The 25,077-nt window shown below is 40.4% G+C and overlaps 1 protein-coding gene across 8 annotated transcripts in view; it reads left to right on the forward strand.

The window, feature by feature from the left end:
• MYRIP (myosin VIIA and Rab interacting protein) overlaps positions 1–25,077 on the forward strand; it is a 234,676-nt gene that overhangs the window by 185,355 nt on the left and 24,244 nt on the right. For all 8 annotated transcript variants that reach the window (XR_008236226.1, XR_008236228.1, XM_052794150.1 and 5 more), the window contains 3 exons: positions 11,853–12,030; positions 16,251–16,900; positions 24,177–24,416. Coding sequence is in view for 6 of the 8 variants with exons in the window: in XM_052794150.1 (XP_052650110.1) it covers positions 11,853–12,030; positions 16,251–16,900; positions 24,177–24,416 (1,068 nt within the window). In the remaining 2 variants the exon portion in view is untranslated. The remainder of the gene's footprint in view (positions 1–11,852; positions 12,031–16,250; positions 16,901–24,176; positions 24,417–25,077) is intronic.

Raw genomic sequence — 25,077 nt, forward strand, 5'->3', positions numbered from 1 at the left:
GAGAGTTAAGCTTGAACTCAACACATTTTGAAATTCTGTTCTGAAGTAACAAGTTTGAGTCCCAATTTTTTTGCCAGAGGGGGGCTCATTGGTTTGAGAAATAGTAGACTTTGTGGAAAGTACTGGAGTAGCAGAAACATCACGCTGAGGTGAGAAAAGCCGCAACAAACAGCTTCAAAACTTCTGCAGCCATCAGTCAGTACTAGAGATCCAAATGTGTACAGTGCTTTATAAGGACTTTCTACCTCTTTACAGGGTCTTTCACCGCATTTGCCACCATTTGGTCCAGTTGTCTTCCCACAGTGCATTAAGGAACACAAATTAATTTGGCCATCTGGGCTGGATTCTCTCACCCCTCCCATAAATTCAGTTTCTGCCTTTTGCTTTGCTAGGGTTGTTTTATTGTTTTCCTTTGTCCTTTGAAGTGCACATGTGTTTATTTTCACTTTGCTTTGAATAGAGGAGAATTTTCTTAGTGTAACCAGACACCCTTGGAAAGGTAGCATAGCTCCAGTTGCTCCCATAGCTAATATAGTTGCAGTTATGTTAGCCTATTAGGCTAGCAGAAATAAAGTCATAGAAGGCCCCTCTAACAGAGCGTCTACTGGAAAGCACGCTGAAAGGCAATTTGTGCAGAGCAAACATAGAGCAGTTACAGCCTGCTTGATTGTCATCAACAGCAGTGGAGGAAGCCAAATTCCTTTTCCTGAGCTTGCTTTCCATTCAACTTTGCTTTCATTCAGCTACAAATGGTAAGCATGTATCTGTCAGCAGATTTGCAGGACTAAACTGCATCAGTTTCTCCTCTGTATATCATTTGAGAAAGTTACCTTTTCTGCCAACAGAATTGCAGTATTTTTTTTCTTTTCAAAACAAAACTTAGCTTCTACAGAAACTGACAGAGAGGCCCTATGGCCATATGCCTTTTCCAGGCAAAGCTCCTTACTCCCTCCCAGGCAGATTTTGGAACTCTTGAGTCCAAGCCCGTAACAGCAAATCTTCATGGACTCTACTGCAATAAGTGAAGTTTTCTAATTTCCTAACTGATGACATTATGTTGACCAAAAAAACCCACAAACTCTTGATTTCTGTATACATCCTACCATTGAGCTGTGTGCATTGGCTTAGTTTGAGTAGAGATCTGCCTGTAGCGATAAAATCTCTTTTGTATTAGTACATGCCACAGCTAACAAGGGGGCTCTTGCAACAGATTTATTAGGTCAGGTGTTCCTAGTGTAACCAAGGTTTTTGTAGACAGACTATGTGGCCACAACAACCCTAAGGGAAGCAAAAATAAAGTGTGCATTTTTTTCTATCAAAACTACCCAAGTTGACTATTACTGCATTAGAGTTATGTACATGAACCCGTTTCCCAATAAGGATTATTTAAGTAGAGCTTTCTCTGTTTAAGATTTTCTTTGTTTTGTTACCTGGCAAACAAATTAGTACTTGAAGCAAGCAGGAGCAGGATAGAGTAAATAACAGGGAAGAAGAAACATGATTAACGGAAAGACAGACATGCAGAGGAAAGGGAGGTATGAACAGCAAATCTTAAGGCAGTTAGGATTTCATAATTTAAAACTGGAAATTTATCTTAAAGCAAATATTTTTATTTGTGTTCTGTGTAGAAGATAATACATGTGGTTTCACTAGCACAATAAAGCTAGTAACATACAGTTACTTAGGGCAGTTGCATACTATAACACTGGCCTTTAGAAACCCATGTATATTATTGCATTACATTTTATTACCAAAGTAACTTGCTTACAGCGTGGGGAAGAGCTGCAGTAATCCCGGATATAACTGTGTGGTTATACCTACCAAGCAATTTTTCTTTTAATGGAAGCTGTTTGCAGCTCATCCATACCAGCCAGAAACTTCCAGTGGGCTCTGGAAGCCCTGCATTACCTCCCTGCTCATACAAAATCACTTGCTTTGAAATCATCATTAAATAAGTTAAACTGCCTCTTTGTAGCATGAGGTAAATGCTGTATGCAGAGAACTTGAGCTGTGTAAGCTGGGAACACCACAGTGCCAAGAGATGAACTGCATGAGACCTGCTTGACTGGAGCAAAATCTATTGATCTTCATATAAAGGAACACACACACACACATGGTATCTCCCTGAAAGATATTATTGATTGTTTAACTGCAGTACTATGGTGTGGTAGTAGCTATAGATACTATTTTTTCCTTTTTTTCCTCTTAAATTTCTTTGGGATCCCTTGCCCATGCTAAAAATAGTGATACAAGGCTGAATATTTTATTTCCCCATCTCATAAAAAGAGATGGATGGCACCATCTGTTTCTCATTACCAATAAGCAAAGGCTGTACAAAGTTGGGATAGGAGGAGCTTAGAGCAATGGGCGGATGTTTCTCTGCTCTCTCAGTCCATTTCCCCCCCATACATCACTGCCAGTGAGAGCAAACGACCAGCTGGCATATTGTATCCCATTTAAATATCGATGAAGTGCAGGTATCCTGGTGTGTTCTAAGTGCTGTATTAGCGGTCTTTATTTTATAGCTAAAAGATTGCATATCTAACAGAAGCTCATCCATAATTTATAGGATATAAAACAGCTAGGGCTATAGGGAAAAGGAGGATTTCATTAAATACACATTATGATGCACCTTGGGGGAAGCAGAAATTTACTGGTTAAGTTAATTGTAAGGTCCACAGTGTACCGACAGTTGTTTATTTTTTCTTTTTTTTTTTTTCCTTTGATTTGTTTTAAAGAGAAGGAAGGTTCTGCAAGCCTGAGGTCCAACACTCCTTTGGAAATCCCTGGAGGTTTTGCAGGTGCTCTATACCTTTGTAGGTTTGTCTGAAACAAATATTTGAAGAAAACCTTTTTGAGGAGGAATCCTGTTTAGCAGTCATACATCACAGTGGGAGAGCTATTTCAGATGAGGGAGGCATAACACTAGGAAGTTGATACCAGCTGACCTCAGTTCCTATCTGTCAATGACTCTATCAGAAACATCATATTTATATCTAATTAATACATGTGTCATGTCATAGGGAAGATGGAGCTTTTAGCTTTTATACATGAGCTGGGATCAGAAGGTTGCACAGAGTGTGTTGCTAGGACCTACTTCCAATGAGGCAGGTGTGCATTTATCCAGAAGCCCATCAGCTGGATCCTGATGGGTTATTTACTGTCCTGTTTCCTTCCAGAAGCCGCCAACTGCAGCACCATCTTCTCTGCACAGAATGGGAAAGAACAGTACATTTTGAGATGGAAAAGCGCTTGGTACTTTAGAAAATAATGGGTCTTTTTTAATTAATATTTATTATAAGATGATCCAACTTTAAGTACTTTCCAGGTGACAAATCTTACTCTCATCTGCTCACTTTGGAGGTGTAACGTTGTAGTCTCACTGCAAAAGTGATCTGGATTTCAGATCAAGATGGCCCTGTCCATTGTAATCTGCCTGATTTCCCTCTTTCCACTGCAGCAGCAGGATAGGATACAACTGCTTTTGCAATTCTGACTCAGCAGTTAGTACCACTTTTGAAGGCTTCAGGTGGCTAAATAATCAGCGCAAGGCTAAACATGACAGCATTGTCCTTTTAAAGTTGTTTGTATAGTTTGAGTTTGTTTGAGATGTATTTCTAGCAGAAGATTACTGATTCTTTGTTTCATAGTACTATTCCTGCACTTGACAAACATCCAAGACGACAGTTTTGCATGCTAGGTATATGATCAGGCCCATGCAGGCCTAAATTCACTGAATTGCACTTACTGCCAGCAAACCAAGATAGGTTTTAAGGCATGAAAGGGAGTAGGAGAGAGGACAGAGAAGGGTGGTCATTCTATAATGTTATTTTCCAAATAATTTAGGTCCTATGTTGTTCTTCCAGCTTTATTTTGTTTTAAAGATGCTATCCTAATACACTGCTGGCTATCACAAAGCTTTAAGGTCTAACTTAAGACCTGTGATGCTCAGAGCTAGGCTGCCTGACAAATCTTACTTTATTTTTAGATGAAATCAGGGTGTATATTGTCACAGCAAGAAGCAAATAAACACAGAACACTTAAGGCTTCCTCTGTCAAGTGGGTGTTTGAGTAGGAGATAAAGTGATTCTCTCTGATGGGTGAGTGCTCTGCTGAGCACAACTTTGTAGATGAGGGTCAGAACAGGACATGAAAAGTTGAGCATGGCACTGAGCAACCTAGAAATTAATGAAAAAGGAATAATCGTGTTCAGTAAAGAGTATTCTCTTGGAAAAAAAAGTGAATTTATGTGTGAGGCTGCCATTAGACTTGAGATGAAAAAGCCAGCTCATCTCCTTCCCCTACCCTTTTATACACGTGCACTCTCCCAGTGGGGTATGCTAGTAGCCACTTAGAATCATACTGTCCTACACCAGAACCAGGGATCTGCCCTTTGCAGTTGCTCAGTTTTCTCGTCTGTAAGTAATATGGTTATACTGTCATCACAGGATACTGAGTTCTCAGTATCTTCAAATGAAAGTTGTTACACAACTGTGAAGCATCTCCCCTGTTTGGTTTTTCTTGTTTTTTTAAAGAGATTTAATAGAATATTCCAAGTCTGGGAGGAGGGAAGAAGAATGGGCCATGGGGAAACGTGAGAAATAGTAACAGCTAAACAAACAAGCATACCTGTAAAGGCACTGCTTAGATTACAGTTGCATTGGTACATCTACCCTCTATTCCTGTCAAAGCACCTAACAATTGATTTACCACAAAATTCTGTAGACTTGTTCACATAAATCCATTACATTGATTGAACTATGCTATTTTATGCTTGTAGCACTATCCTAAATTGTTAGCCCCATAAGTACAATAAAAGGATGTTTATACTCATATTCTGGAACCAATATTTAAATATCCCTTATTACTAGCTTACAGATTCCTTGCAACCAAAGCAATAGCATTTTCACATGTGGGGCCTGCTTATTATTGGGGGGGGAGGGCAGGGAGGTCCCTCAAGCACTATGGATTATACTTCTATGTGGTGATGCGTAGAGCTACTTGCATGCTCAGCAGCAATGGGTTTGTTGGGGAATAGCCTCCTGCCTCTCTCCCTTGCAGCCTATCTCTGGATCTTCAAGGTCAGCTAATCCAAACTGAACCAAAATAAATGCAAACCCAAATGTGGTTCTACGTATTATTACACGGCTGTGTGATTTATATTGCTGATGGACCCATTCCTGATGAACTGAGCATTGTTTTTGTACTCCTTTGAAAGGAACAATGTTTTTAAGGGGATTGGCTGCCTGAGAGGCCAGTAGAAGGATGTCAAACCATCCAGTGCAGTCAGGCTATGTCTGTGAACAACTAGTGAACAACAAGCCAGCTTGGGCAGACCCTGGAAGGACAGATGCTCTAAGGCTTTTGCAGGAGAGGGAGCAGTCATCTTTGCTTTCTCCCAGCCTGCTATTCAAGGATTTGCCCTGATGGTTGGGATATCCTAACCAGGGTTTAGGTCAGGGCATGAAGAAGGGAGTTTCTTTCAATTGAGTGTGAAAATTTCCCATTCATCTGCCTGTCCTTGCCCTTTTTCAGAAGCCATAGGATTGTTAACAGATCCTTTGCCACATACAAGATTAACTAAGGAACAGATGCTTCAAACCCTTGGTATTTCACTCACACTGCTAAATGTCTGGACTGTGTACATTTGAGCAGAGCGAAAATCACTTCCAGGGATAAATAGGCTGTTGGCAGAGTGGCACCATTTGCCAGCTCATACCGTCTCCTTCCTGGTGTGGGAGTTTACTTACCAAAAGATGCATTAGCTGTTGGTCCTTAGGGATTGCCACTGTATTTGCTCAGGTGGGTGGGACCTGCTGGTTTTGCCTGTGCACTGATTGTATTCATAGAGCACAGTTGAGAAGTGGGTGAGGGGTTTTGCTTCACCGCTAGCAGGCATAGCCATAGAATTTGCAGGTGAGGAGAGTGGAAGGATAAGGTTGCATTTAAGTCATCTGTGTTTGTGCTGTCAATTCTAGGCTGCTTCCCTGGGTACACAAGGTAGTCCTGGAAGCCCAAATTAACAGCTGCCCCGCAGGTCAGAGCTTGCACAGCACAGGACTCTGCCGCCCAGATCCAGAGGTCCCCTCCCTACCCTCGGCCCCAGTGTTGGGGTCCCAGTGCCTGCGAGGGCTCCTACCATGGTGACCCCACAGCTGCCTTACCCGTGTGGCACCTGGGGTTCTCAGTCCCTCCTGATGCTGGGAGAGTCCTTGGTCCACTCTAAGTGCAGAATAAATTACAGTTTTACTAGTTAAACCAGACTGAAGAAATAGGGTGAAATAGGAGGGAAGTGAGGAGAAAAACGTGCGTGATCCAGAATATCCTTTGTAGAGTTCACTCAGTTGCTGTTGGGATCTATTTGGAATTGCCACTTCGGCTTCTCTTTAGAAGAAAGAGGAATTACCCATACTCTTTCATCTTTTGAGGAAGAATGTAGAGCAAACTGTTTATATTGTCTCTCTAAACAATATGCATACATGTAGGAGAGTTATTCAAGGTAAAGAATCCATAGATTATCAACATTAGACTCAATATTCACAAGTGTGTTTTGTAAAAAGTTGTAACGAAAATCAAGAACTTGTTTCGTTTTTATGTATTCAGTGTTCAGAAGCATGAACTTGTAAATTGTTATAGACAGAAGATTGAATATTTATATTTAAGTAATAGGAGACATTTTATGTGATTACTTTTTATTCACTCCTTCCTTCTTTAATCTTCAGATACCACATTGTCTTTTTCTTTTTTTTTTTTTTTGAAGGCCAGCAATGAAACAGGACTGTACATGCAAAAATGATTCCTTTTAGTGCTAGCCCAGTACAAGATGAAGGCTGAGTTCTCTCTGTGCAGACATTATAACTATGCAGCAGAAATCCCCTGAAGAGGGATTAAAAAAAGAGAATAATAACGTGTCTGGAATTTCTTTTTGAAACAAACATCTCACAGCAGATGCCAGTAGGCAGGATTTGGTGGGGAACTCATCTAACCAAAGTGTTTGGAAATGCCTGTAAATGCTGTAACTATATTTTGCAAGTTGTCGTGTACTGCACAGCAATCCAGTATGCAGCACGTGCCTCCAAGTGTGTGCAGTGAACATAGCAAATGACCTGTTGGGTTGCAATGCCATCTGCTGATGTACTAATTTATTGCAGAAACTAACAGTTGCAGTACCTTGGTGTCTGACTGCAAACATACAGGGCAGCCTTGTAATTCATCACAAATCAATACACCTAAAATAGCACCTGACTGACAGGTGTTTTTTTGCTGAGAAACCAGAACTTCTGGTTAGAAAAAGTGCCGGTAGCTTTAGATGGGAGGGAAGGATCTTCTTGACCTCTCATGTCTTTATAAATCAGGACCAAAGCTCCTGTGTTCCTGCCTCCTTCAGGAAATCATATATAGGCAAATGTATTATTTGGATACTTTTGGAAAATAGACTGGATTGGTTCTTCTGCCCTGAGATCTTGTTGCTGTCCAAGTTTGTAGGCAATTGATAAAGATTCAGAGCCATGACCCCTCCATTTGGTTGGTAAATATCCCTTGTTCCAATGCGAACTGATCCAAGAGCCTATCGGGGTAGCTGGCCTTACCTCCAGGACTTCCCTCTATCCATGCCCAGGGAAACTACATGGAGCACAAGCCCCCAAGTAGGCTTCTCAATCCTGTTCCCTTATGTTCAGTGTTTTGCTTCCTATGCAAATGACCACAAGGGAAAAACGTCCCCTGTGGATCTACAGATGGGCTGTTACTTCTGTGACAAAGGGAGGCACAAACACAGCACAGTAAGGTGTACTTCTGCTGCCTGCCACAGGTAAGTGTGGCAGTGAAGTCAGCAGCATGGGCAGGCATGTATGTAGGTTTGTAGCCCATGCTGAAGCCCGTGCTATAGCTTAGGGCTGTTAGTGGTGCCAGCTGAGTTGAAGTTGATGCAAATGTGCCAACCAAGATTAAAGCTTTTGCTGTGTAACCTCACACTACATAACTAACTTTCTAGTTTGCTCTGAATTGCAAAAGCAACAAAAGGAGGTCTTGAGTCATTTGCTTTTCAGATAGAATCATCAGTCAGGCCGGTAACTGATTGGAGATAAACTTGTGGATAAACATTTGCTTTTGTGCTCTGAAAAAAATGGCCAGTTTATGCCAATGTAGACTGATTAGTTCTCATGCCAGGTTATGCTTCTGTCCTGTTCCTACACCAGGCTTGGCTATTGACACTCCTTTTTTGTATTGTTATCGGTGTTACCAGAGAATTGAACTGCTATCAGGGATGAATATTTACACTTTCTTTCCACCCATACTTGTCTGAGTAAAACACAATTCTACTGTCTTTCCATCCCTATCTAAGACTAACTTTCAGAACAAGAAATAACCTAATCCTCTACTTTTATTTATTCTTCTTAATCGGAGCTTATTAGAATGCTGTCACTTGATCATTTAAATCTCTCCAGATACAAGAACTACAGAGAACTACAGAAGTAGTATCGAAGAGTGCTAATTCAGCAGCCTCTTCGAGTAGCATCATTTCATCCTTTTTCAGGATCTGAATGCAGGGGTGCAGCCAAGCTATTTTAGCTTGGCATTACTTTTCTGTCCTTAAGCCTTCTGTGACATTGAACTATCTTCAGTGAGAAGAGGTGGTACTTCTAGCAGAGCAGTCCAAGACAGGTTTTATCAGAAATTCACATAAAGTGTAGAAGAAGGATGAGGCTGGCCTCAAGCCAAGCTTTGGAGGCACCAAAAGCTTTTTTCCTTGCTGCATTTGGAGGGATTTTCCTGGGAATTAGCAGTAGTTCCTGCATGATACCAATTTCCTGCTCTCCACAGAGAGTTGGCAGAAACTGTGGAGAGCAGTTTCCCTCTGACCTGACTTGAATGAAGGTTTCAGCACACAATTTAAAAGAATCAGCTTATTTTAGATAAGCTTGTTTGGAAAAGCTTATCTGAGATCCCAGGCTGCTATACCACATGGGACTGTCTACTTTCTTTTCTGTGCTTGCTTGTTTTTCAGTGCTTTTTGTCCGTCAGCCTCTTCATGCTTGTCTTCTCCTTTTTAAATCCTTCAAACTGTTCTGTATCTTCTAGTCCTTCTGAAAGATATGTCTGCCCTATAGTGTAGATACACCTGAGCTAGCTTTAAATTGCTCAGGCAGTGCTGGTAGCAGTGTTGCTGCAGAAGCATGGGTCTGAGGGCAGGATCGCTGAGCTCCTTCAGTGGGTTTCGCAGCCCATGCCAAGTTCTGCGTTGTCAAGGCTAAGCTGCTGGCGGGTCTCAGGTTGGTTGGGAGCTAAGTGCAGACACTGCCATCACTGTGCTGCAGCCTTTACTGTGATGTTTATGAAACAGTGAGTAGAGAGGTGGGAAGCTGCCATTTAAACGAAACACCAGAAAAGTTGTCAAACCTACAGATTTTACATAAAAAGAAAAAGCATGTTACTTTATTATCTGAGCCCAGGTTATCATTAAACAGACTACTTAAGTTTTTCCTGATTTTTTTTTTTCCTTCTCCTTACGATTCAGTTCTTTAAGTAATAAGGGAAAATAGATACTTGTGCTTAAACTGTAGGATATTCCTTCTTCTGGGTTCTTCAGAATCTCTTAACCCTCTGTGTTTGCCATATACATGGAAAAAGAATGTGCCCCAAGGGAATATTTTTGGTACTATGAAAATAGTGACAGCCACAACAACTTGCTGCTTTCAGTACATAGCAACTTTAACACAAAGATATCAGAGGATAGAGCAGATATGAACTGGACCTAATTTATTGTAAGAAGGGGAAGTTTGGTAGTTCTTGCTTTACAATGAAGTGAAGTGATCCACAGCACAGTTAAAACTTGTCATAGTTCAGGCTGCAAATTTGTGGCCGAGTTGTTTATATTGTCCGTATATCCTGGTGGGATGAAATCAGAGTTAATGAGCAAATTCCTATAGCAAAACAATTTATGTACCTGTCTGTACTGTGTTAAATTATTAATGCTTTTACAGGGTTAAGGAGGATTCAGATGATCTTGATCAGTTGAAGGTCTAGTTTGAGGTTTGAAACAGCATAAATATACACTTGAATATAGCTGGTTTGTGAAAGTGAAAGTGACTTACCTGGAAGATTCCCTATAATAAATTTATACAATACTATGAGCTTATTGTTGGTAGTTCACATCACTGAATTTGAAAGGAAACACTCCAATGCATCACATTAGGACCTGTGTCTTTGCATGGACAGGATTAACCAAGTTATGTAGTCACTGCAGTTAGAGAAAATATTTAATTCTAGGGCAATAATTCTGGCTTTTCCTCCAGAGTTCAGAAGCCAAACTAAACCCTGGTGCTTAGTTGTGTTTCTTTTTATCAAATCTGTTAAAAAATCACACTGCTGAGCCAAGGATACAGGAAGATTTGCAGTTAATTAAATCTTCTGGCAGGGTACACAGGTCCCACACAGGAGCATTTCAGATCGGAGGAGGTACAGCCAGAAAAGTGGTGTAAGTGTTGCTTTCAAGCCAGCAGGACTCCCAGCAGTGCTTATGCTGTCCAGGGAATTGAAGGAACTTGAAAATAGCCGAAAGGCAAGTTATCCTTTTCTTCATCTGCACCAGTGCAAAGCAGAGCTCTGATGCAGGCAAAGACTGGCCCTTTTGAGATTAATAGTTTTAGTGAATTGTTTGTAATTTGAACATCAGTAAAAATGTACCAAGATTTGAGAGTGCCAACTTGGCCTGCTTAAAGAAGCTGAGCCACTTGAAAGCATACTTCTTGATGAAACCCTGGCATATACAGGCAGTCTTTTACTGACACTGTTATGAAGGCCAAGACAGAGGTTTTGAGTGGTAAAAAGTTATGGGGAAAAAGCTAACTGTTGTTTGAAAAAGCGATCTCTTGCCATTCAAGCTGCCTAAGCACATCTTGTCATCAAAAGCAAAGTTTATTAATTAAAAAAGAAAAAAAATTGTGCTGCAGCAAAATAGTGTCAGCCAGATGTTAAAACTTGACTCAAGCTGCTGTAGCCTTGTTTCTAGAATTATGTATGTGATTTGATATGTAAGAGTGAGTTCTCCTGAGATCAGCAGGACACTGCCTGCTTTCACAGTTTTTTAAAACTGGCCAAATTTAAATGTGACTTCTGTAACTGACCCCAGTGCCTAAGTCAAAACTGAAATGTCTGATTTATTTATGTAGATCCAAAGAAAAGCACCTTCCCCTCAGTAGTAGTCAGGGCTCGTTGACAATCACAACAGTATTTTACCTAATTTTGACTTGAAATGTGACCCTCCTTGAAACAAATAGATGTGTAACCATAGGCGATGTTGACTTCATTAGCAAGGTTGCATAAAACTGCCCAGCATATTGTGTGAATGTATGCCCTAGCAAACAAAAGAATTCTGTACTAAAATCAGTTGAGTTGCACATCTGGTTTTGGGGAACAGGCTGTTTGTTTGCTTTTATTTTATTTTATAATTTTTAATTTCTGCAAATAGTTACACCAGATAGCCTGTTGAGCCAACAATAGATCATCACGTCTCACCACAATGGGATCTCTTTCTGGCTAGCTTGAGTCGAAGCAGTTAGATATCAGTCCTTACGAAGCACATTCCTGACAGCTTCACCTTAATTATTTCTTTCCATCTGGTCTGTGGTAGTATAAACAATTTCCTGCCTCCTTGCATAGCATCAGATGTGCACATAAATAAGCAATCTAGTGCTGAAACAGCTCTTTTGAACACATTCAGTTCCATTTCTGGATGCTAGCAGATCCCCCACTTCCATGGGTAACTGAATACTCACACTAATTACGGTAAAGAGTTTGATAATTAAGTATTTCTACTTTTAAATTATGCTCTTTGATTTTTATTCCCACAGAGGTCCCAGTCTGCATTCTCCCTGGCTAGTGAAGATGTGCCCAGTAAAGGACTAGACCCTGCATCATCTGTGACTGAAGCTCTTTGGAGGCAGCAAAAAGGACAATTCAGGAAACAGAAGGAACGCAAGCTCTCTGCATTACCCAGCTGGAAAAGTGTGGACAGGCTAAATGAAACAAGTAAATATTTCTAGTACGAATATGATTCTTTTTTTGGTTCTCACTCACATGTGGAATAAATACAACTTAAAGCAAGGACCTTCTCTGGGAAATTTCTGCTGACCTTTGTGGTTGCAGGGGTCACACGTAAAAATGTCTATTTGGTGATGCTGAGTGTCATGATTTCATTGGGCTGTGTCTTTGCTTATCTTACCTTTTTTTTTTTTCTCCAAGAAAAGATTCAAAATTTGGGCCTTTGGAGAATTGATTTTGGACTGTTGGGAAACATTAAGCATCTAATTTGAATAAGTTTCAGAGCTTCTAAGACACAAGAGCCCAAGGGCCCTGCTTTGTCACCTGGTTATCTGTCCTCCAGTTGAAGGAGTTTGCAGCTGCCCATAGTATCCCTTCTGTCGCACAATTTAACTGTTCATGAGGTTATGTGGTGAACCAAACAGTGAAATAATTCACATTTAGGATTCCCTCTTGCACCTTTGTTTTCAACCCTGATGAATTCACCAATGCAGTGTTCTGTGCAGCCCTACTAATGACTGCTTCCACACAAGTTTGAGGAAGCTGTATGAGTAGGAATTTCATAGTCTAGCAGTTTCCCTAGATCTGTCCTCTGTCTCCGTGCATTAGGTATGGATGTGCATATGGATGATAGATGGTGAGCAGCTTCTTAAGTCAGCCCCATCCCTGAATCAGCACCCTGGGATAGAATGCAATTCCCTGCTTACTTTAAGATAACATAAGTACAGGCTGTCATTGAAGAAGGTGGTTCCTGCTTTTTTTTGGGGGGGGGGGGGGTCCCATTTCCACTGCTTCTCTGGTTCTGGCTGTAGTGTTCATGAGGCCACAAGAGTGTCACACCAGGCAACTGCTGCACAGAAGAGTTGGTTAGTTTTCACCCCCACAGCTGCACAAGGGAGAGCTGAACTGCTCACTGCAGCAGCAGCCCCTGGCTCCAGTTGACGGGGAACAGTAAAGCTAACCTATCTGCTGCTGTTGTCCTCCCACAGACAGAATCTGCTTGTTCCTGCTTCTTCTCTTGTAATAGCTGCAGAGCCCATCTGACCCCTGTAGCAAATTGGTTCATGAAGCTAAACAAGCAGAAAACTTCTCTTTTGTAGGGTGAGTTTACTGGTGCTGTAACTCCCACAGCTGGCTCACTAGGCACTGGTAAGCAGAAGCAGCCAAAATATGTGTTTAGGTGTAGCAGGAACCAGGGATGGGGGCTGCGCATCAATTCAATTTGTTAATCTGTAATACCAGTTGATAACCTGGGAGACTGAAAATTAGACAGTGTCAATATCCCTCCTCCCCCCAAAAAGAAAGTGACAGTAAAGTAGTACTAAAATCTGACTTAACTAAGTATGCATTATTTTGTGAACCGTTCATTCAACCCCCTGTCAGAAGTGTTGTTCTCCTGGGCATTTTAGTGGAAGGTCTATTTTCAGTAAAGCAGTTAATTGGGTGCTTAAATTTAAGAACCCACTTCAATCCCATCAAATTCAACTGTTGAGCAATTTAGTACTTAACAATTGGTTAACCATAACAGAGTGACAAATTGGCCCAGTTTCCTTTCAGGTGCTGTACTCAGAGGATTTGTTCGGCTTCTTTCATCTAAGAACCACATTTGTGATGAAATTGTGGTGTCTGTTGAGCTTATAATAAATAGCTGATTGTGCTAATATGTGTAAATGTGATCTCACCTATACAGTAGTAAGCAGCTCTGTATTAGGACACAGAAAATGAAAGAAATCTCAACCAAGAGTTTGGAGTGGTAACATCAGTGGGCTTTTTAGTCATGTAGCCAAAAAGCAGTTCACAGTTCATTTTGATTACAGTTTGCACTGGTTTAAATGATGACTCAAGAGCCAAATCATGAATTTGTGCTTTTCCCCCCTTTACCAATAGTTTCACAATGAGACTTCTTAAATCTATTTTCATTTTCATGTGGATAAATTATAGCGTATACCCAAAGAATTGTGTGCAAAATCCATTCTTTCAAGTATAAGTGACTTTGTTTTGGAAAATCGAGATAGGAGCACTTGACATTACTTGAAGCTGGGATGAAACTGAGTCAGTTTTCTGAATATAAAATTCTCAGTGGCTTTCTTTTCCACCCTGCTTACCCTCTAAGATGTAATCAACTATTATCCTGTCCTTTCTTCAGTTAACTACGGATGTTTGACCAATTCTCATCTGTTGTTGCTAAACAAAATAAGGGGATATAGTTTGGCAGAGAAAAAAAGTATGTGGCTCTCCACTGCATTACCTTTGTGTAATGTGCTAAAGCCGAATTCAGTTCCTGTTAGAGATTTATATCTTGCAGAGCTGTTTGCTTGTTTGAAGGAATAATGTTTTTAAGGAAAGGTCTTCTTTCTCTCAAGAGAATCCTATACTTAGATTAGTGGGCATAGTTGGAAAAAGTGAACAAGCAGAAGTTCCCTGTGCTTGATAGCTTGTATTCTTTTTTTCTCTCCAAAATCAGCTGTTACAACAGTCATTTGTTCTCTCTATAAACCTGACTTTAGTTATATCCTCAGCTGGTCACTGCTACAAGAAAATTATTACTATTTTGATTTCTTTTTAAGCAGGAGTAAGAATGACTTCAGTGATGTATTTTCCCAAGTTCTCTGAATTGGCATGAAATTTAGGAAGTGAAAACAAACCAAAAGGACTCAAATGAGTAACAAATACAAAATGTATTCTAAATCTTGCATAGCTGCTAAGTTTAATTACCATTTAATTATTGTTTCATTTTTGTGGGGTTGTTTTGTTGGTGGTAGTGCACCACAAACTTTTTTTTTTTTTTTAAACGAAGCGCACCTTCTTACTGCATGCTTAGGTTCTTTATAAACAATTCCAGGGAAAAAGTCAAATTCTTGAGCTCTAAGTATTTCTAATCCTGTAATGCAAGATGCTTGAGTATCATCTACAACATGATCCAGATTTTAATTTGTCCATTTTTAAATAGTGATGTTCTGTTTACAGTTTTAGAAAACTAATAGTTTATAATAAGTATTTCTACAGTTTTCTGGAAATGGCAAATTTGAACCCATGGAAGGAGTCCGTAAGGCTGAAAAGCTCATTCAGTAGGCTGAGATTACTGTGTAAATCCATAGCATTATTTATTTATTCAACTGCTCTGGGAGGTAGAGTCATCACACATTCACATTTCCCATGAAGGGACTTTCCAAGTTTGATTGGAAGTGGAATCTAAATGTAGAAATGCAACTCTCTGAGTTACACAGCACTTTTTGACCATATTTGTGGCATTTTGTTTTTCTGTCTGAATTGTAAAACATACTCTGAAAAAGTGAAGAATACAAGAGCAGCAGTGCTTGGGTCAGACAAAAAGCTCATTTAGTCTAGGATACAACAGCAGCAGCAACAGTAACCATAAGCAAAAGCCTAGGATAGATTAGGAGAAAGCAAGTATTTTTCATGCTGCCTCTGAGTGGGCTCTGAATCTCCAGAACTTTCAGCTTAATGACTATAACAGCTAGAAGTGGTTTTGTGTATTTAGTAAACCTCAGTGGATTTCTTTTCCATGTCCATAGCCATCTCTGTTTTATCCCAGATTAATTTCTAGCATCCATAACACCCTTAGGCAAGAAGTTCTACAGGTCTGGTACCCATTGCATCCCACTTCTTTCTTTGGTTTGTTTCAAACCTTGATTTCTCTAGTTTCACTTGATGTCCTCTAGTAGGTTGGAAGAGATTCCCCTATCTCTTTTAGCATGTATCCTCTCAGTCTTGTCTCCTCCAGATGGCAGAGCTCTGCCTTACTTAATCATTCCTTCAATTGAACCTGTTTCAGAACCTGGTTCAACCTTTGTTGCTCTTCTCTGATCCTGTTTCCGTCTTTCCTTTTCAAGATGGGGGACCAGAACTGCACACAGAATCGAAGACATTGGCAAAACACAGGATTTATACATGTGTGTGTATGGATGTTCCCTCACCCTTTCCTAATAATTCTTTTAGAAGAAAGCTTTGGTCCAAGTACTGTCATGTTTTAAATAGTCATTACCATGGCTTTAAGTGGTTGCTTCTGATTAAAAGGAGTACAGCAGCATGGCTCACAACACGAGAGAGCTCATGTAGCAGCAGCACTTGCATTTGTTCATTAGTTTTGTTGAACCCTCCAATTTGTGGCCAGTGGATTGTAAACTGGCAAGTAAAATGAGCCTTTCACACTGTGATCAACAATTGTTCTTGTTTCGTTTTCATAGATCCGCCTTCTGTTTTTCAAAGCACTGATGGAAACTGGGTAGCTTTGCAGAATGTCACTTTGCCTCGTCCTCGAATGCTCGCCAAACCAAAGAGTCAAGTATTCGAAGCTTTGGAGAATGAATCCAGCATTGTGTCTGCCTATGACGAAATGGGCTCAGACAGCGAGGATGACTATGACTGGAATGTGGCCTTGAACAAGCTGCATCGGAAACCTTGGCAATTACCAGACGGTTTCTATTATACCAATTCCCAGTATGGTACTGAATGGGTTTATGGCAATGATCAGTACCAGGCAGTGACCTCCCCTTCCTCGGGGTTATACACCAATACTGAGACACTGTTCTCCGATTCAGAAACATCTTCGGTAGACTCTTCCCAGGAAGCTAAAGGACCTAGCAAACTTCTCTGGTTACAAAGCAGAACTCAAAGTGATATGCCCAGAATGGAAAAAACACATTTCCACGGAGAACTGGATGTGAATTTCAATCCACAGGCAACCAGCTTGGAGTATTCGGACAGCAGTGAGACTGAAGAAGTACATTATGATTTAGAAAAGAGATCCAGAAGGTGGAGGAAGAACAAAGCGATCTCTGGAGAGTTACATGAAGAAAAAAATCACACGAAAGCCAACAAGATGAATTCAAGTCAGGTAATCGTGTTTGAGCTTACCAAATGCATTCTCAGAAAGAGCTGGGCTAAACTAATTAAGCTATGTGGGCAATAACATGTGAATAGTGAGTGGGAGGTGGAGTGTTCTTGCAAGCTTTATCTTCCTCATGCCTCCTAACTGAGAAGAAACAAAGGTAAAGTGTTACGTATACCATGAACAGGCTTTGCCTCTTTCTCAAATATGCCACTTCCATCTGATCAATGACATTGTTAATGCTGTAAAATACAGTGCTCAAAAAAAAAAAAAAAAAAAAAAAAGTCAGGATTTGCCAACAGCTAACAAATGTTGACTAATCACCTGTTTTGTTGCTTTGGGGTTTTTTTTTAACTCCTTTGTTCTTAGAATAAGAAATAACTCATATGCCTGGGAATCTTCTGTGTGCTGTTTGCAGTTGTTCTGGTAAGGGATAAAGCTAATGAGCAGCAGAAATTCAGAAAGGCCTTTTTTTGAAATATGGTCCAAGTGATGTCTGCTGTTAATTGGTCAAGTGATTACGAGTTCTGATGTGTTAGGGTGAGTGTTTGCAAACTACTTCCATTTAAATAATTTGTCAATTGATTAAAAAAAAACTGGGAAAAACTGATCATACAACTTGAAGACAGCAAAGTACTCCTCAAACATTTCTTTTAAACAACAAGTGTGGGATAACCAGAAAGCCAAGAAGTCTTCTCTGTTTGGAGTTTGTCCAGGCCTGGGACTGTTATTATGTAAGGGATCTGGTTGTCCCACAGAACTTTTTTAGCAGTACAAGCACACTTCTAACTCTAATTACCCAGCTGGAGGAGGAGAATATTGACCCCTCATCCAGTTCCATTTCCCTCATCCTACTCCTTTTAAATCCTGGAGCTGCATCACGGCTGCAGCAGAGTAATGGTAAGCCTGAAGCAAGGAGCTAAGTGCTGTCTTCTCCCTATGCCTCTGACTACAAGCAACCCGATCCAGTCTTTATATCTCTCTGTTGTGCTCAAAATGCAAGGCTTGGGATTCTGACCCTCTCTCCCCCTTCATTTTACCCTTTAGGCTAAAAGACACTGTTCCTGCTCTCCTGCTCCCTCAGCCACAGTGGGGCAGGTAGAGGCACACTGCCTCCAGATCATGCTACTGTTTTCAAAGCGATGAAATTCTCACTAGGAAGTTTATGTACGGGGGGGAGGGGTTGCATACATTTAATTTGTGTTTGGGCACACACACACCCCCTGGTGGCTGATTTGACAGCCGGTGCCCACATTCGGAGAACTCTTACTCCAGCCTCCGGTACACAAGCACTGCTGGGAGCAGGAATGGACTGGCAACTACAATTTATAGCAAGGATGTTGCACGGTTGAACAATTCTAGGAAGCAATTAAAATTATCATGAGCGTAAGGAATATGATTTGCGGTATGAAAATAAATTAGCCAGATGTCATTTATATTGCTCAGAAAAATGAGATTAAAGGGACGTCAGGGTTTCATATAATCCCCAAAGTAGTGTATTGATCTCGGTAAAGTGATGGAGGCTGCAGCAGAGCGAACCCTGCATGTGAACAGTTTGTACAAAATGATAGTGTAGTTGTGTGAAGAACTGCAGACAGCATAAACTTAAGGAAGCTCCATTGTGGGGTCTTAAACCAGGCACAGATCTTCCATGCTGAGATTATATAGAATTTGCAGAAACCATACAAAATGCTCTTCTAAACCATGTTGCATCTAGACATTAGACACCAAGCAGCTGATCATATGTAAATTGCAGGGAAGAAATGTACTTTTCCCATACTATACTGCATTGCAGTAACAACTTTATTTTACTGCATTGTAATAATAAGATGATAGTTTATTAACCATTATGTTTTCATTAGCATTGTAGAACAGGATTTCAGTTTAGAAGTCTAAAAGTTGGCTTTCCTTTTCTAATTTTCAAATAGTGAAGGTTGCTTTCTTTTTTGCTGCTCTCCGAGACTCACAGTGAAATGAAAATGGGCCCTTTCCTCTCTCCCTGCTCCAAGTCTAGAGAATTGTAAGCAGTTACACTCTGGAACGACTGTGGTCATTTCATAACTCACAACTGAATTTCTATTTAAAATTAGGGGGTTTTTAAATCAAGATCCAGTACCTAGATTAGGATAATGCTGTGGCATTTTTTTTTTTAAATGTATTTTAGACTCAACACTGGAATGCTGACTTTGTGAGTGAGAGACTATTATTGTATAAAGTCTGGAGTGACTTAAAAAGGGAAACCTGAGAACAGATATCAGGATATACTGTATTTGGGGAAGGGGTTTTGCCACTTAATGATAGGTAAAAGAACAACCTGCTTTACTGGATTGCCTGTAGAGATGCTGTAAACACAGTCATGAAGCAAGTACATGAAGCAAAACACGAAAACTGTCCTGATAAAACCAAGGTCCAACTGTAAGAAATTTCTGATAACCTGATTGCTTATGTACCACAGAAGACTTCTACTCCTGTGGGAACTGAACTGGGAAGTGCAACCTTGCTTTTAATAATAATTATTTTTCAAATTGTAACTTTTTACAAGAAATTGCCACTCAAACCACCAATCTCTGTCTGCTTTCATTATTAATAATTGATATTATTAGTAATAATAATATTGATATATTGGCTTTCATTATCTTTTTGAGAGGAGATGTTGCTTAGTGTAGCTGCAATTCTTACATTTCTGATGGAAAGTGGAGTGGCTTAATTGCTTCAAGTGAAGGAAGTGCCCTCATTAGGAGTTTCCTTCATTGATCAGCAGACCCCACCTGTTAATTACAGCCCTACTGCCCTGCAGCCAGGTAAGGTGAGCGCTGTCGGACTGCCGGTCCCCGCGGGATGGCGCTTAGGATATATTTATTGAAAACAGCTGCCCTGAAATTACACCCACTCTTGCTGAGAAACTGTCTGCAAACCTCACAATTTATGTCTTCTCCTCCAAATTGTAGTTTCCAATTTTTGGTTCCCTATAGGAATGGAGCTTTCTCTCAAGAGTTTATAGTATAACATGGATTTGGTTCTGGAGCCTCCAAGCCGGTACTTTGCTTGCTCACTTGCTTTATTTTGGGGTATTTTTTTGGTTTCCTAGGATTACATTGAGTTATCAGCCATTTACATGCAAGGATTTTTGGACAGTGTGTATGAGGAGAGGTGTATTTCCTAGTTCATTGTCTGCTAAAGGACTTATGCTTGCATAGAAACACTTTATTTTCCTTTAGTGAGACTGGGTTTGTGGCTGTGTTAGTCTGCCAGGCCCTCACTGAAGCTCTGTTTTCAGGTAAAGCAGTAGCCCTTTATTCTTGTTTGCAGATGTAAGTATTATACGTTGCTGATAGATGCAAATGGGAATTTACACAATTATTTACATGAACACAAAGATGTCGTTAAACTTACCGGATAGAGCCAAAGTGTGAACAGTAAAGAGCAATGAAGTGTAAGATAGCATCTATTAAATAAATAATAATAGTACCTTTCAATGTGTTTATTATTTTTTATTGCTGTCCTGGCTTCTAATACATTTTTTTAATTTGTTAATCCATGAAAGAGGTATCATCTCCTCACAAATAGTTCACTGCCACTATCTGAAAAGCTCAACAGACAAGCCAAGAAGCCTACCAGTAACAGAAACCACAAGGTGTAGCTTTATAGGATATCATTATCTCTGCATGTAAGCAGGAACTAACAGCTCTTGCAAATGTAAATACTCCACCTGCTCACTGTAAGGAAGTTGGAAAGCAGAAGGGCGGATAATAGGCATACCTAAATCCAGCTGTAATAAAATCAATACCCTCAAGGTGAGTTCTCCCCCAAGAAACAATGTGTACTCATAACACAAATTTAGCTAATGTGGAATAAAACCCTAGGGATGCCAAGGCAGCTCATGACTTTCTCCTGTGCTGGCAAATGCAGCAAAAAGCTCTTTAAGTTTCCCAGCCAATGAGTTAGGAAAATTCTTTTATATTTGTTAAAGCAAAAGCTAGAATTGGGAATGGTTCGGTAACGGTATAACGTGTGGCTAAGGTAAGAATTGCAGCTTACTGCTGCCAAAAAAGGAATACCTCCTTCCTGTCTGCCTTTCTGCTTTCCCTCCACCTGCCTCCAGCATGGTGCAATATCTCTCCCTTGTCAGCTCTAGCACACGCTTGGACCCCTTTGCCAAGCCTACACAACTCATTACAACCAAAGAAAGTTCAGGAAGGTGCGGGATGACTCTCCTTCAACAGCACTAGGTTGTTACATTAGCTCTCCTTGTTTCATAAAACTACATCCTCAGTCTTCTATCCTGCTGAAGCTGGGCAACTTAGCAATAGTGTCCTGCCATGCCTTCCTCCAAAATACGTGGGAAGTCAGCTGCAGGCCTCTACAGGATTTCACTGAGCTTTGGATAGAGGCAGTAGAGATCAACCTAAAAGGTGCTGCCATGTGTGATCCTAGGAAGACTGGTATTTTTTCAGGATCAAGAGGAGCTGTGATTCTGCTGTTGTCAATATAGATTCTTTAAATTAACTGGTGGTGCCTTCCAAAGGGGTATATGGGTATTGCTACTCCGATAATAGCTGCTAAGCAGTTAAAGCTAAGCAGGTCTATGTAAGAAGCCCCCAGAGGACTCATGCATGTCTCCCTGCATGATGAAGTCTGTCAGTACTTCGCAGTACAGCAGTAAGGTGGAAATGTGGGAAAACCTGCCCCTCTGAACTGCCAGCCTCCCTCACTGCTCCACTAGATGTTATGCACGTATTTGTCAGCTCATTTAAACGAGAATAGCAAACTTTTGTCTTCACAAGCTTGATCTGCTCAAATGTCTGCATAGAATGGGATTTTCTTCTCTTCATTCCAGACTTAGCTCCAAAGTAAACTGTACTCTTCCTGCCTAGACACTGCTAGAGGAAGCCCACACCCCCAGTGCAGAGCTGTCAGAGCTCACGAGCAAGTCTTGTAATCCTAAACCACATGTGGTAGAGGAGAGTAGGTTTTTGGAGGTACCTATTAAATAAATGGAGGTAACTCAAGTAAAGAGGGATTCTAGTAATTAGCTTAGACTAGATACCTGACTGTAAATAGCTCAAGTGTAATGAGACATATCTCCACTAAACTGTGTTCTCCTAAAATACAAGTGCACAGTTTAGCCATGCTTTCTATCCTGTAAATCCCGTACATTATGGTTGTTTCTCCCCTGGGTACAAATTCATGAACTGATTGATTCAGCAACAACTTTCAGATTTTTTTGTAGTAGCTTAGCGATATGTGAGTATTTTTCATTAGCAGATTGTTGGCTGAGGGTTGTAACAAGTTGTTGTATGACATGCAAGATACATCTGAAAAAAAATCTCTTCTTACAATTTGAGGAAGCACCATTATGATAAATACAGATTTCTAATTAAAAAGGTGAAATGACACCAGTCTTCTACTGGTATATAAAAGCATATCATAACATATTCTAAAACTAAAGTGGAAACACACTGATCTGAAATCTTGATCTTATTCAGAACAGCTTCGAAGTTCATTTGGCAGAAAAGGCTTTTTATTCTGATTGTTTGGGAAAAGAATAAATTTCAACATGAGCCCATCGTTCCCCTTCTATTGTAGCTAGTCATGTTCTTTCAAATCCTGATTTTCTAAAAGGGCCTTCTGCATCTTGAAGGTGAGCTATAAAGCAATAATTTAGTTGTGTAACTGATTCACAGATAACTGCAGACAAAAATTGTCCAGAAAGCTGTGAAAGTGCTAGACACTACTGCATGGTTTACTGTATGAGAGATGAGTACTGACATTATGAACACGATGTGTCAATCCATTAAGAGCAGTTTGGCAGGTAGGGTTTGTGAGGGAGCTGTCAGAGTTAACGTTTCCTGTGAGAATGGGAGGTAATTGGTCCATCCATAAATCTGCTGCTGTGGCTGCAGAGAGAGTAGCTGTGCGAAGCAAATCTCCTGTTTATGTATTTCCAAATGAATGGTAGAGAGGACACAGCTTTTAGTCTCTCCAGCAGTGTCTGGTGCTGTCACAGTAGGAGACCGTAAGGCAAATAAGAATAATTTCCTACTGAGAATTGCTCCAAATCATCCTCTTAGACCCGCTGAGATGTGCCTACCACTTCTGGTCCCAGGCTGCGTTCTTCATAGGCTCCTTCTGGGTGGTTTTGTCATGATTATGCTCCGTTTCAAAGAATTCATCACTTTTAAAACCACCTAATTCCACCTTACTTTATGGACTTGACTGAAGCACTAAACGAAGTGTCTAATGATTCAAAACTTTCTCTTAGCAGTCAGCAGGGAGAAAAGAACATTTCCAGAATGCAGTTAATGCTCTAGGTGGAGCAGGTTGCTCTGGGAGATGCCTGTCTCTCTCCATGGACTAGTGGACATCAGGGGATATTGGGTCCTAATCAGATAGCACAGATCCAGAAAATGAATTGGTATGTATCTGGATGTTAGTTTTTGGAACAACCATGAGATGTTTTCGGATTTCCTGCAAGGGCTGACAAAAATATCCCCCTTTCCACATCAGTAAATATTGGGCAGGCACCCTGCTAAACAGAGTTGCAAAAAGATTTTGCTTTTCTTCTGTTCAGCTTCCAAAGTGAGGATCTTGTGGTTGAGTCTGTAACACCCACTGTACTTAACTGAGCCTCTGAGTACTTCCCACCTTTAAGGATCCAAGAGTAAGAAAAGAAGATGCTCCTAAAGATTGAATTTGTTCCAAGGAGGTTGGCTCTTGGAAAATAATCATCGCTGTAGAGGATCCACCTATGTAAATAATCACTGGGAAAGCTGAAAATCTTAAGCACCATCATGTAATAAAAGAGAGGTTTTTCAAAACTTGTTTCCAGTAGTCTTTAAGAAAAACACAGATAATGCTCAAGACTAAGCAGTCAGGGAACTCGAGCGCAGCTTTCAACTAAAAGCTGGACACAACTGCCAGGTCACAAGTTATTTCATTCCCACACTTTATCTGCACTGTGCCTGAGAGTGATGGCAATGCAGTGCAGGGAATGGGAAATGCCATTTAGGCATATTTTATTAGTTGCACACAGATACATAGTGATTTTGATAGTTCCGTTTTACATAATATAAAAGTAAGCAGGAATGATAAATGTAATCCAACCAGTGTGGGTTTACTGGCATTCCTCTGTAAAGGCATGGTATTTTTTTATCAGCACATTTAGTGTGCTTTCTTTCTAGCTTCCCTGCAGAGCGATCATACCTATACTTTTCTAGGAAGCTGTTTGTTTTTCTGTCTGTGCCTATACACTAATTGTACCTTTCTTCTAATTTCTTTGTAGGATTTCGATGAGTTATCAGAAACAGATATAAGCAGTGAGGATCAGTGTCATAATATCAAGCCCGACCTTATGGAGGAGGAGCTTAAATCCAGGTTATTTCAGCTTGCTGCTAAAATGAGTGACAAGGAAACATCTTCTGGTGAAGAACAAGAGTCAGAACCTAGAACAGAACCTGAGAACCAGAAGGAGAGTTTATCCTCAGAGGAAAATGGCAGAAGTATTCAGGAAGAGCTAAAGAAGGTAAGTGGTCATTGTAGAGGAGTGGGGACAGTACTGTAAAAGTTAGAATCCAGAAAGAGAAACTTGTGGTTAGAAAATTAAACATAGTTGCTTAAAAAAACCCCGAGGTCCTTTACACTGGGTCTGAGCCTGCAACCCTTGTGCAGTTAAAACTTCAGTTAAGGTGTGTGTTCCTCCCTGTGAGCCTACAGCATCAGTTCAAAGCAGCGAACTTAGCTTGTGTAATAACCTGTTAAGCGACTGATATTAATGGAATTATGTCAGTTTATACTGACTGAGAATCAGCTTACATGTTTTTATTTAAAAATATATCCAGTTTTCCTTTTTTCTTCCTTGCTAACCATCTGGTTTAAGTGTTTTTTTCCATCCTTTTATTCGCTCCTCTCTTTTTAGTATCATGTAGTTCATTCTGATGTCAAAGATTGTTCTTCTTCCTCTCTGTTGGAATATTTTGTGGTTCTTTAAAGCTTTCCAACCCTGTTATTCTGTCAGCTAATAGGCCTCTGTGAGTAGAAACATATCCTAGTGAAACTGAAATCCAGTGTCAGTTCTGATAACATATGAGATCCTCCGTTTGCACCATTTCACCCTTACAATGAGAGACCCGATTTCAGTGTCACTCCACAGGACTTACCACCTGTTCTCTTCCCTTTCTGCCTCT

This window comes from Harpia harpyja, chromosome 1 (genome assembly GCF_026419915.1).
Source record: "Harpia harpyja isolate bHarHar1 chromosome 1, bHarHar1 primary haplotype, whole genome shotgun sequence".
Taxonomy (NCBI): domain Eukaryota; kingdom Metazoa; phylum Chordata; class Aves; order Accipitriformes; family Accipitridae; genus Harpia; species Harpia harpyja.